This window comes from Tachypleus tridentatus, chromosome 1, assembly GCF_004210375.1.
Source record: "Tachypleus tridentatus isolate NWPU-2018 chromosome 1, ASM421037v1, whole genome shotgun sequence".
NCBI lineage: Eukaryota > Metazoa > Arthropoda > Merostomata > Xiphosura > Limulidae > Tachypleus > Tachypleus tridentatus.
Genome location: NC_134825.1, coordinates 139,605,226 through 139,618,488, shown reverse-complemented (window position 1 = coordinate 139,618,488; position 13,263 = coordinate 139,605,226). Strand labels below are relative to the sequence as shown.

The following is a 13,263-nucleotide window of genomic DNA, read 5'->3' as shown; positions in this document are numbered from 1 at the left end:
TATTTAAAGAAATTGTTATTTAATCAAAATGTTTTCTCCGCCTTACTCGAGTTCTAATCCTCCTGCTTGTTGATAGATGAGGTAGATGAAAGTTTTCCGTCAACGTTACGCAGGTTTCGCCATATAGACGGCCTTTTGTAAGAGAAATCTTAGATAATGCTGCAAAATTTTGATATTTAGACAGGTTTTGCTGAATAATTTTGTGACAGATCGTGTGGAGTAGTGAGAGTTGGTCAGGTGAACTGAGTTAAACTGTTGATACCAAGAGCTTTCCTTGTAGTAACTACTGCCACCGGTTCAGTTGAAATAGTGTCAGTTACTTTTAATTTTTTGTCATCTTTCTATCGGTGGCAACAGCTATATATTTTTACTGCAAAATGTAGTATATTGTGCGTAAAATCTACAATGTAATACTAATAGTAATACACAATTTAATAATCCGTGATGACGAGAAAACCCACTTATAGAGAAAATTATTCTTGTAAAAACGGCTGGTATGGATAGAGAAAGCACTATGTAGAGTGAACAACGTTTTGACCTTCTTCGGTCATTGTTAGGGTCACAAAGAAAAAAGAGGTAACTGACCGATTGCTGACCACATGTTTGAAGGCAGTTGTGTAATTGAGTGTAGGAATGTAGAGGGCGTACTTAGATGTTGGATATATTTATTAATATAGGTATAAAGGTGTTTTTACGTATATAATACACAAGTTAGTATAGCGCAGGGGTCACCAAACTTTTTTCACAGGGGGTCATATTACTTGGGGAATGAGAAGCGTGGGCCGCATGATCATTATGTTCAATACTCATAAGCTAGAACGAAAGCTCTCTGTAAAAGACTTAACACTAAGTTTAGGATACCACATTAACCACGTGGGAGTAGCATGCAATACACACATATAATAAAAAACAAACAGAAATACAACCAACATTTTTATTTACCAAAAGGTTATCAAAGAAGGTGACATTAGCAAAAACAATTGTCACATCGCACATAGTGAATACATATCTGAATTTACTAAGCCACAAAAAGTTAGTGAGATTTATGAAATTGGCGTTTGGCTTTCAAAATATCTTCAATTTTCGGTTCTGAATTGCTGCATCCAATCATTAGAATTGCTTTCAAATGTTCATCAGTCAACCTTGATCGATGTACCGACTTCACATACTTCATTTTTGAAAATGCTTGTTCATAGACATAAGTTATTCCGAACATTGATGCCATACCAGATGCGAACTGCTTCAGCTTTGGAAAATCATCTTCAGGTATGCAGCTGTAAAATGTGCTTCAAACAATGACAGCTTTCTCCGAAATCCTTTAATGATTCTATAGAGATCACAGACAAGGTTATTCTTCCCCTGAAATTTCAAGTTCAATTTACTCATGTGGGATGTGATGCCAACCAAAAATAACAACTTTGACAACCAGGTTGGATCCGACAGAAGTGGATCGGCTCTATATTTCTCTCTTCAGCTTATAAAAACGAGACAAGACTTTACCGCAGCTGAGCCACCTCACCACCGTGTGATAAGGCAAGTCACAGAAATCCGAATCAATTTCTTCAAGAAACGCCTTGAACTGGCGATGATTAAGTGCATGACCCCGAATGAAGTTCACTGCAGAAATGACTGGTTTCAGTACGCAAGAAATATCTAAGTATTTTCCACAGAGTGCTTGTTGATGTATGATGCACTGTATGAACAGAGCGCTTGGGAGTTGAAGATCTTCCAACTGTTTCCTGATCGGCCCCACCATACCCTTCTCGACTGCAGCCATGTTTTTTCCTCCATCAACTGTTACACCTCTAAGCTGATTCCACTGAAGGCTACAGTCTTGCAAAGTTTTATGCACTTCCATGAAAATGTCTTCTCCAGTTGTTCTTCCGTGCGTGCTGCAAACTGATGCCAACTCTTCCGTGATCTGAAAGTCCAAATTAACTACACGAATGAACACGAGAAGTTGTGACGTACTCGAGAGATCAGTAGACTCATCCAGTGCCAGAGAATACCATAGGAAGTTTCTAGCTTTTTGGCGTATCTGTAATGCGATGTTTTCTCAAAGTTCTTCTGCTCTCCGTACAACTGAAGTTGCTGAAAGGCTGATACTTTCAAAGAAATTGTCTTTTTCAGGACACAGCTCATTTGCTGCTTCCATCATACACTCTTTGATGAAGTTGCCGTCAGTAAAAGGTTTACCTCGCTCTGCATCCTATGCACTATTTTGTAACTTGTACGAGTGACAGATTCATTTTCAGCAAACTTTCTCGTGAAGAGATTCTTTTGAGATTCAAAAACACGTATCATGGATTCAAATTTCTCAGAACGGAACTTTCCTGAAAATTTCAAATATATTGATAGATGTTTTGTTTTATAGTGACGCCAAAGATTGTACTCTTTCAAAACGACAACACTTTCGGTGCATATCGCACAAGTAGCTTTCTGTTTTTTTTTTTTGTTTCCACAAAGAAGTACTTTTCTCCCCATTCTTCATTGAAAGCACGACACTCAGAGTCCACTTTTCTTCTTTTAAAAGCAACCATAACGATGGGTGAAAAAAAAAACAGGATCTGAAAATGAAAAACACAGAACGTTGTGAGAAAAGTATTGTACTGGTCCGAGAACGCACAAACAAAATATATTGAAACGTACGTTTGCCCTGACACCCAAGAATGAGTTACGAAAAGCGCATAACCCGACTAATAAAAGAAATGAGCTTGCTGCAGCGGAAACCCTAGACCGCTGAATTTACAAGACGAGTCGATAAGACGAAAGTCAAGTCTGTACTTGTTTTCGAAATCCTAATGCTTTCATAGATACGTGCCTCGATATGGATAAACGGGCAGCAAGGACGAAAGAAGAATTTTCCTATTGGTTAAAAATGCGCGTGACAGCATTGTTTCTTTTTATCATAACGTCTTGTGTTTGCCAGCTAAAAGCGACCATCGGTGTGATTTATTTTGTTATGACAGTCGGACATTTGATGAAATGTCACTTTTTATTTCCAAGCGGCTAGCTACTGGCGGGCCAGACAAAATGACCTTGAGGGCCGTAGTTTGGTGATCCCTGGTATAGCGTTATTGAGTTTATGATATGTAAAGAAATGGTGTAATCAGACTAAATGGCTGTAAAATTCAAACAAGGCAGATTAAAAGGTAACAATGTACAGGTTTTATGCAATTATTCCATTCATGTTTACAGTTTATTAAAATACTGATGCTAGTGCACCACATATGCTATTCAAATTTAATTTGCATAAAGTATTTTATTAACGAAGAATAACTCCCTCTGTATTCTGGTTATTCATTTCTAATCTGTTAAGTTTAAGCTTTATTGTACCAATGAATCAGTTGGATTTCTGTTACCTATGAAACAAAATACATGTTTAAAACTTTTGTTACACATATTAAATGAAACCTCATGATTAACAAGTTAAAAAATCAGTTTGCTTATAATTTTGTATGGTATAAAGTTATTGTATACAGTTGATCATAAACATGGTGAAACTCCATGTGGTGTTTGGTAATCATGACTCTTAGCTGGAATAGTACTTAAAGCTGGTCATTTTAAATGAGTACCAAAATGTATGGCTTAAACTGAACCTGGCATGACTTTGTACTTTCTGTTATATTCTGCCGATTTCTTTAGTGGCTGATGTTGAACTTACCAGCTAAATGCTGCAATTGGATTATCTAGTGTTGTGACTGAAGTAGCCCAAGAAAGTTCTTCAGTAACAGGTAGCACAGCAGTAATGTCATTGTACTCTCAAGACAGCTGGTATGAGTATTAAAACTTATTAAAATAATGTACAGACAGTCTTTTGACCTTCTTAGGTTATCTTCAGATTAACAAAAGAGTTTGCAGCTGTAGTGTCACTGATGTCTTTTTATATTTCACTTTTGACTTCAGTGTCCTTGTGTACAACCCTTATGGCTTCATTAACATAACATAGTAGTAAACATTAACAACATCTCTTTATTCTGAAATAACATTTCTTTTTATCTCAATTGATTCTCATCTTGCCTCACTCTTAATGTTTTCGTGGAATGTCTTATAATCTATTTCTGTTCTAGAGGTTTCTAGGACTAATAAATTTAACAACCTATTATACCACCAAAAACCCACAGCTCTCTCTAACTAATAAATAAATTAAAACATTAATGCATATATATGTAGCTTATATAAGTATATAATAAAATCTTCATGGGGTGATAAGAAGTACATACTTGTATGATGAAACTTTGTAGAATGGATGGCAACAGTCTATCAAAGAATATATACTTGTAGTTTTTGTGTGCTACACTAAAGTTTTAATGATCTGTCTGCATACACTACAGATCTTGGATTTTGTGTTTCAGTACTGGGAACTTAATTTTCATATTTTTCATTAACTTTTAGTAATACCGATAAGACATAATGCTTTTTGAGCCAGATGTGAAAACTGAAAAAGCAAGATTTGCCCTGTCATGATTTTGGTTCCCTGAGGCACAATTTGGATGTGCCTCGGGGGTTATAAGGACACGTGTGGGTTACACTGGTGGGCAGAAATCCAACCCAACATACCATAGCCTGTAAGTTAAAACCTCTTTTCTTTAAATGTTTTTTATCTGTGTTGATTATTAGTAATGTAATTTATTTAATGGTTCATTGAATGCACACACTTTTATTCCAGTGTCATCAACAGTTTGCCAAAAGTTGTGATGATTGTTTCTAAATGTAAATAAAATCAGCAGAAGCAACAAATTTCCATGAAATGGCATTTCTTTTACTGAAGTTGTGTAATGTAAACCATCTACATACAACTATATAGTTTAAAATCTGCCCTATTATATTTACTAATATTTATTTCAATTGGGCATTTTGTGTAAAGACATCAGTTTTAAATGTCAGCACTGTTGAGTTAAAAATCAGACTTCACACCACACTTTTCTGCCATTTGGCATCATATTTTGGTTATTACATTTCAAATATTTTGAAGAATTATTTCAACTTTCAATTTTGGATCTTGCTACTCAACTTCCTCTGCAATTATAGTACAGAGTGTTATCTTTTTGATACAGAAAAATATTAGAAACTCGTGTAATTTTAAATGTGCCTCAACAGTTATCATATTATTGACAGATGACTGGTGGTCTATTTTAGATATTTTTGATAAAACAAATATTTTACAGAAGTCTGAGGAAAAAACAAAAAAACATTGCACTAAATAAAACATCCAGATCATAGATAACCTCACTTAATAGAAGTATATTAACAACCTATTTAATCTTCATATTTTATCTTAAAGAAAAAACCTACCAATGTGGCAAAATGAATACATTACATGAATTTTAAAAATCTAAATAATATCTGAGGATTGTTAGTTCTAATTTCCAAATTTAAAGGACACTACATAAAATATCAATTTTGAAAACACTTTTATTTTACATTATAAAAAGAAATTTCTTTAGTATCTGAACTTTTTTTACCCTATTTTTTCAATGATCACAGACCAGTTATTGGGAACCACTAGTATAGTGAAATATTGAACCAGTCCAGATATTTTTTGTCTCATCTCTGTTTCAATGCTCAGTTTTTAAAGGATAAATTATATGTGTGTATGTGTATAAAGTTTTAAAGTATATATGTTATTGTGTAATATTAAATCGACAACATTTAAGAACTTGAGTAAAAATGTATATTGACAAAACAAAAATACGCATTGTTAGAACTTTAAGAACATTCTTGTAAACAAACTTGCATTTTTCAAAATAAAATGTCATTGATACTAAAGCTGTTAGAAGAAGATATTCAGACCTTATCTTTATTATTTCTGTCATGTCTAGATAGATGCCATCCTCTGCTGGGACAGCAGTAAATCTACAGACTTACAATGCTAAAATCAGAGGCTCAGTCCCTTTCAGTAAACACAGCAGATAGTCTGATGTGGCTTTGCTGTAAGAAAAACACACAGATAGTTGCTTCTTACTTAAGGACAAAATTACTGTTGAATTTAAACAAAATAGACTTGTAGTGGCTCTACCATGCACATACACAAAATTTCACTGCTGAAATTTATTCAACACAATACTCTTATTTGATTTTATACATAAACTTTTGAAATTGCAAACTTGTTCTGAATTGATTTCAGAATAATTAAGAGTTTTTAATTTTTTGAAGTACATATGAGTGGCGTGTTGTCATATTGTGGCATTGTGTTTACTTAGAGGGAAAGTCATATTAGTTTTCAACAAAATTTAGTGCTAATTTGACCTTGTACTTTTAATACAAATATATTTCTCAGTTTTCTATAAGTCACTATCTCTCAGCCTTACTTGACACTTATTTGTGTCATGGTAGTAATTCTGAAAGCTTAACATTTAGAAAGTGAGTTTTGATATCTGTAATGTGAACAACAAAGTTATTATACGCAGTTGATCATAAATAGGTAACTCTCTGTGGTGTTTGGTAATCAAAACAAAATCAGTTTTATAACAACTCTGTAGAAAAGCTTTTTAAAAGAATGTAAGAATACCAAAAATTGAAATATTTTTAAAATTGCAGAGTGGCAAAGTTTTACAAATGAAGTATTTTATTTGAAGAAGCTACATAATCTGTACATGGTTCTTCTGAAGTTTGAAAGTATTTCAGCTATTATGCTTCCCAAGCAATGAAACAAAATAAACAATAGATGTGCTAAATCAACACACTCCGGCCTGATGGAGTTAAGAACTCTGACAGACTTTTAATTTTTTGAGACCCCCCCCCTCTCCCCAATATTAGATTTGGAAACTTTACCACAAAAATGACTTAAACTCAACATGGCATAGACTTGATCTCAAAAGATGCCCTGTATGGTGTAATGGATCAGAAATTTCATTGGAGAGGTATGATAATAAATGTGGCATCAAGCTTTATTGAAAAGACAATCATTTGGATTGAGAGTAGATGCTGTTAATTCGTTCATGTCAACTTCGCACGAAATGAAATATTACATCTTTTCTGTTGTTACAAAGAAAGGCAGTTGGAAACATCATTCAGATATATTTTTGATGTTGTTTGCTTTTACTATATATAACCTAAGGTCAAAGGTTAAGTGTTTCATGTGACTTCCTTGATATTTTTAATTTTCTTTTTTGTAAGTTTAGAAAGTGAAACATGACTGTTGTCCTTTTCCTGAGTTTTTCCAACCCATTCCTAAGCAAGAGAAGCAAAAGCTACTGACCATAATTTTAGTTATTACACACATATTAATTTCAAATCTTTTGAAATGACAACTTTGACATTTTAATTTCAAAATCAAAGATTTTTCTTTATCTCCAAGGGAAATGGCCAGTAAAGTTTGATTTGGATCTGTTGTTTAGAACTCTACAATTTTAGAATCTATGGAAAGTAGATTTTCACAGATATACAGGGAATGGGGTTAAAATGTAACATTATTCATCTTGGAATTAAAGACATGAATTAATTCTCCTGGTGTAATAAATTTTGTAGGGGAGACCACACTGAAACTGTTGACTTAGAATATGACCCAGAAGTTACTACATATGAAGAGTTGTTAGAAATATTTTGGTCAAATCATAACCCATTGCAGAACCACTCTAGGCAATATATGTGTGCTGTTTTCTATCACAACAAAGAACAAAAAGAGCTTGAAGAAAAAACTTTCAAGTATATGCAACAAGGTCATTCAAAACCTATTGTTACACAAATCTTGGAAGCCTCAACTTTCTATGAAGCTGAGATGTAAGTAAAATGGTATTAATAGTTTGGAGTTACAGGAACTTCAATGACCAGATTATGTATTGTAAACCAAAACTGTTATTATACATCTTTTGTAACATGTAATAGACATATATATATAGTTTCAAGGTTATTTCAGTGTATTTTCAGCAAAGGAGAATTTCTAATTCAGGCAAAATAATGCCAACTATATGTGTGTGTGTGTTTTAGTATTATAAGAGAATGTATATAACACTGGAGAATTAATGTAACTAGAATAAGTCCAATTTTGTTTTAATTTGACAGTGTATTTCTTTGAAAAAGTATGTTACATTTTGAGTGACTTTGCAGGGTTTTAAAACATTTGACAGTTAAGTACAAAAGTATGCATGCACAAGTAATGTGATCTTGCAATGGCTGATAGGGTAAAAGCAAGACAGAAAAAGACAATGTGTTTTGGAACACACACCTTAAATAGTGAAAGAAACAAACAAGTTTGTTAATACTTTAATTCATCTAGTGGACACATTTGTAAGCATGTGAACAAGAAATAATTAAATGTTTTTTTTTTAAACATGATCACAGAAAAGTAAACTTTATTTATTCCATTAAGTTGTTCAGTACCAAATTAAAATTTATACTAAAGTACAAATTCTGATGAATAAATTGGTGAAGTCGAGGTTTCTATTTTCCATTTGTACTTGATGTTTATGGAGTTGATATGCTAGTCTCCATGAAAGTTCACCTGTCTGAAACTCCGTATTTCATCGATAAATTAAGAAATAAATAATGCAGATGGATACATAGAAAACTTTGTGCATTCCTTTGGGCCCACGTATAAAAGTTCTAGAATAAGTACGTCCACAAATGTTTGTTATGTCTCTTTTTACATTTAGGGTGTAATTTCTGGATTTTTTTAATCTGTTTTTGAGTGTCTCTCCTACATATATATGAATCTAATTGTTTTCATCACATATCTTTTGAACAACATATTACATTAAAAGGAAGGATTGCGTGAATTTTAAACAGCATATTCAAACCTTAGATGAAACATAATTTAATTTCATAGAGAAGAAAAATAAATGAAAGTTATATTTGCAAATAATAAATGTAGCCACAAAATAAAATCCAACACTGGAGCAAAAGTCATAGGGTAGTTTATATGATGTGTCCTGGGTTTAGTAGTACCAGGTAGAAGTAAGACCCAATTTGTGTTGGTGGTACACATCTATTCAGTTTAACCTCAACTTTTCTGGCATCAAATGTTTACAAGAAAAACATTAAAAAAAGTCAGATGTGGATGCTCTAGCCCATAATGTGTGTGTGTAAATTTTTAAATTCAGTGTTACACAAATAAGAATGTTGTATCTATTAAAAGAACAAGTTGAGGTATAGGTATTATATTTCAAGCTAAACTTGCTTTGAGATTAAAGATGGAGTTTTATAGTGAAGCAATAAAAGCCACTGGTGAATATAGTTTAAGTATGACAAGTTCCAATACTTAGTTACAGTACTGGTTTTGCTTGATTTAAACTTGCTTTATCATACATATCAGTTAATATCTTGAATTGCATACTTTTTAAAACATTTTCCTTTTTAATACATCCAGCACCATAACATCTCTCCTAATTTCTATTCCTTTGATTATTTTATTATTTAAATATTCTTCACGGTAGGCTGGCAAATGGGCATTAGGACTGATAAACAGTGTACCCCACTGCAGTGTGGATCCTACTTCTTCAGTCACCTCCAAAACCTAGGGTGCATTTTATATTCCAAATTGTAACCTCTACCCTAGGATCCTTTCAATTAGTGCAGTATTTATTTTTGTTTATAACATATCATACGTGCATCAATTACAGGTCATTATTTTCTGTAAGTACAAATGTATTATCACCATAGGTTATAATAGGGTAAAATTAGAGTTAAAATGGTGTTTCCAACTTTTCTTTATAGCTATCACCAGAAGTACCTTCTTCAGAAACATCCTGCCTTGTGTAAAAGTCTTGGATTTGAAGGGACAAAGCTTATTCAATCTCATGTTGCTACTCGCCTGAATGGTTATGTTGGAGGTTATGGTAATGCAGCTGACTTTGAAAAGGAGTGTCCTCAGTGGGGTATTACTGTTGACATTGCTAAATACATTCGTCCGTTTCTGAGATTGACTCATGCTTGTGATTGTTAATCACAAAGTTCATTGTTTGATAAAATTTTACAATTTAAATGATCTATTTTCTTCTTTGACCCATCCATTCAGCCCCTGTGTATGAAATTTTGTGATCTATTCAGCTCACTTGACATCACAAAACAGGTGTATTTGTTGGGTCTTGCTGTAAAATGGGCAAGAAGAATGTTGACATTTTTAACCAAAAAATATAACAGCCATGAAACTCTTCTTGTTAACCCTTATTTTTACAAAGTATATGTTAAATGAATAAATTCATTCGGATAGTTTGGCAGTGTAAAATTATTTCCACAGAAGCATGCTAAAAACTAATAACAAAGACTTGATACAATGAAGATAATGCTGTCTTAGACTAAATTTTGCATTGTTATGATCAAATTTTGAAATTAGTTATAATGCATGTATAATGAAACAATATTGCTTTATAATGTAAAATTATGCATATTTGTCTATGAAATATTTTTCATATTAAGAATTGTGATTATAAAGAAATAATAAAATTATATTAAAAATTATACTTATGTTTTTTATACATTTTTTGCAAAAGGTTTCAGCTAACCATCTTCTGTCTTGAATTTTATTTAAAGGTTAAATAACCCTCTGTGCTCAGCTGGAGAATCAAAGTGCACATTTGGAGAATCAACCTTCTACAGAACACCATAAAACATAGCATCAGGTGTTTGATATCATTCAATGATTATTGATTTTGTTGTCCAATACTGATTTAGTGACAGTTCATGCTGCAGAAAATAGAATATGGACAAAAGTGTGGATTTTGTATGTACCAGAGGATATGCAAACTGTACAATGGATAAAAGTATTCTGCTTATGAATATCACCTTGCATTCCAAATTGTCAGTTTAATTGAGACTGACAATTGACAAACATGTCTTGAGTACAGATACTTGTGTAACAAATCTGTTTGTTTGTTTGTTTGTTTGTGTGTGTATAAAATACAATATTTAAATTGTTATTAAAATCTTGCTACATCTTGTACAGATATACATAGTTAATTTAGAACGATGGTTAGTGTTTCTTCTCCAGTACTGAATTGGTTCAGTGGGATGCCTCCATGCACATTTGGATAAGAAGGAAATGGGATTTTCTCAGTATTTTATACATAAACTGTTGAGACCTAGCATGGCCTGGTGGTTAGGGTGCTTGACTCACAATCTTCAGGTCACAGGTTCAAATCCCTATCACCTAATATACTTGCCCTTGCAGCCATGGGGCATAATAATGTGACACTGAATCCAACTATTTGTTGATAAAAGAGTGACCAAAGAATTGGTGGTGGATGGTGTTGACTAGCTGCCTTCCCTTTAGTCTAACACTGCTTCATGTAGCTTTGCACAAATTTCAAACTAACTACAAAATTTTGAAGATACCTGAAACCTTGTGAACATAAACTAAATATCTTATTTCAATATTGTCTTCATTTAATGAAATTTCAGATATGCTTTATTTGATAAAAACAACAACTTTACATTGTAATACAAAAATGCCTAAACTTTTTATTATGATAACTATTTGAAAAATATGTATTGAGTGTACTGGTGATATGTTGAAACTGAACAATCATAAGTAGAATAAAAAAACATAAAACAACAAATTTAATTTCTCATTGACTACCATATATTTTTTTAATTAGATATATCTGGTACACTTAAAATTTATTATGTAATACTAATTTAACAAAACTCACTTTAACTAAATTCTATTGTTTATTGAGCAAAAACAGTGTAAAACAACTTCATAGAGTACTATTAACACAGGATGTTGTATAATTAGCCAAACCTTCCATTTTCATGTGAGAGAAGAGTTTCATGTACACAAGTGGCTCAAATCTTACACAAAGAATTAAAGGTTTTGTATTAGTGAGTTTTTATGCTTCTGTTTGAAGTGTGAAAAGTCAGTTTTGTGGTTCTTCCAAAATGAGGCTAGTTATGTTGCTTCATGCATACAGGGGTTGGTCTTAAAGTAAACTACATGTGTGCGTGAGCCATTATAGGGAAGAATATGACTCCTATTATGTGTTTATGGTTTGAACTTTTGCAGAGCAGTATATCTGTGGACTTGCAATGCTAGAAACTTGATGTCAAAATTCCAGATCACAGACAGCCCCTTGTATAGCTTTGTGCTCGACTTCAAACATGCAAATTTGTACTGTTATCGAAAACCATTCCATTCCTACCTGTTTATGAAATTGTGAAGCTTGTCGTCTTCGATTTCTAACCCCTTTGATGTTACCTAATACAATACCAGTCTATACTCTGAATATTTGAAAATTTTATCATTGTTAATTAAAGTAATTGATGTTATGATCATTTGAGTTAATATTAATGAAACTGATTCAGCATATCTACGATATTAGAAATAATTATGGACACATTGAACAAAATATAAATATTATAGAATTGCTACTTGTCTACTCTGAAAATGTGGAGTACAATCACATGTTGATTGTTATTGGCTGACATTCAGCCAGACTAACACACCAGCATCATGCTATAAAAGCACAGATGTTTGCACTGTTATTAGCAGTAGTGTGGTGAATGTACTCATGGCTCTCGGGCAGAAGTGCCATGTGGTTTGTTGGTGAAGGATACCTCTTTTGATAGACTGAAGTGAAATTTTGTGTTGGTACTGTAAAGAGACTCTGAGAAGGAGCAGTGATATTAGTACAGTTGATAATATAAGTGGTCAAGGTATAAATCTCAAACTCTTTAAAAGTGATGTTAAGTTTCTTAAAAACTTCACACTGTGATACACGATAATCCAGTAGGGGTCCTTGCTAATAATCTGGTTGTAAGAAAAACTTGCATATTTACTTGATAAGTCAATAAGTACAATATACTAACTGTATAACACTGAATTGAAGCTCATGGAATACCTGATAATTTATCCTTAATTTTTAATTCATTACTCATATTCTTTTCCAATTCATTAATTATATCTATAAACGATGTGTCTTTTTCTAGATACTGCCCAATATTACTAGATTCTTGATGTCATCTAAGTGATGAGCTCCCTGTACAAAATATCCAAGTTAAGCATTTAAAATATACTCTTCAAAAAAAAAGAAACGCAAAAGGGATATTTTTGTTATTTTAAAGAGAAATATATGTAATAACGTTACAAGCTCAGAGTATGTGATGTTATATGTGTTAAGGCACTGATTGTCAGACCAAAATGACAATAAAAGTTGTGCACTTTGAAAACGGAGGAAAACGTCAGATGTTTCGCCAAAACACATTCGTGTCCAATAAATCTGTTTGAGAGATCTGCATGTTCTGCAAGTGCAACATGTGCAAAATCACTATAAAAGTGACGGGTTCTCGGTTTCCATAGTTCAGTGTTAAGCCACCGACACGCAATAC

The 13,263-nt window shown here is 32.8% G+C and overlaps 1 protein-coding gene across 1 annotated transcript; it reads left to right on the top strand.

Moving 5' to 3' along the window:
* The first annotated feature begins 2,568 nt into the window (after positions 1–2,568).
* On the top strand, positions 2,569–11,495 carry LOC143225505 (peptide methionine sulfoxide reductase-like). The gene is given in 6 exon segments (XM_076455076.1): positions 2,569–3,152; positions 3,646–3,734; positions 4,396–4,568; positions 7,471–7,722; positions 9,655–9,815; positions 10,471–11,495. Coding segments are annotated over 4 exon segments (573 nt in total). The 5' UTR covers positions 2,569–3,152; positions 3,646–3,734; positions 4,396–4,413; the 3' UTR covers positions 10,476–11,495.
* Positions 11,496–13,263: the final 1,768 nt, after the last annotated feature.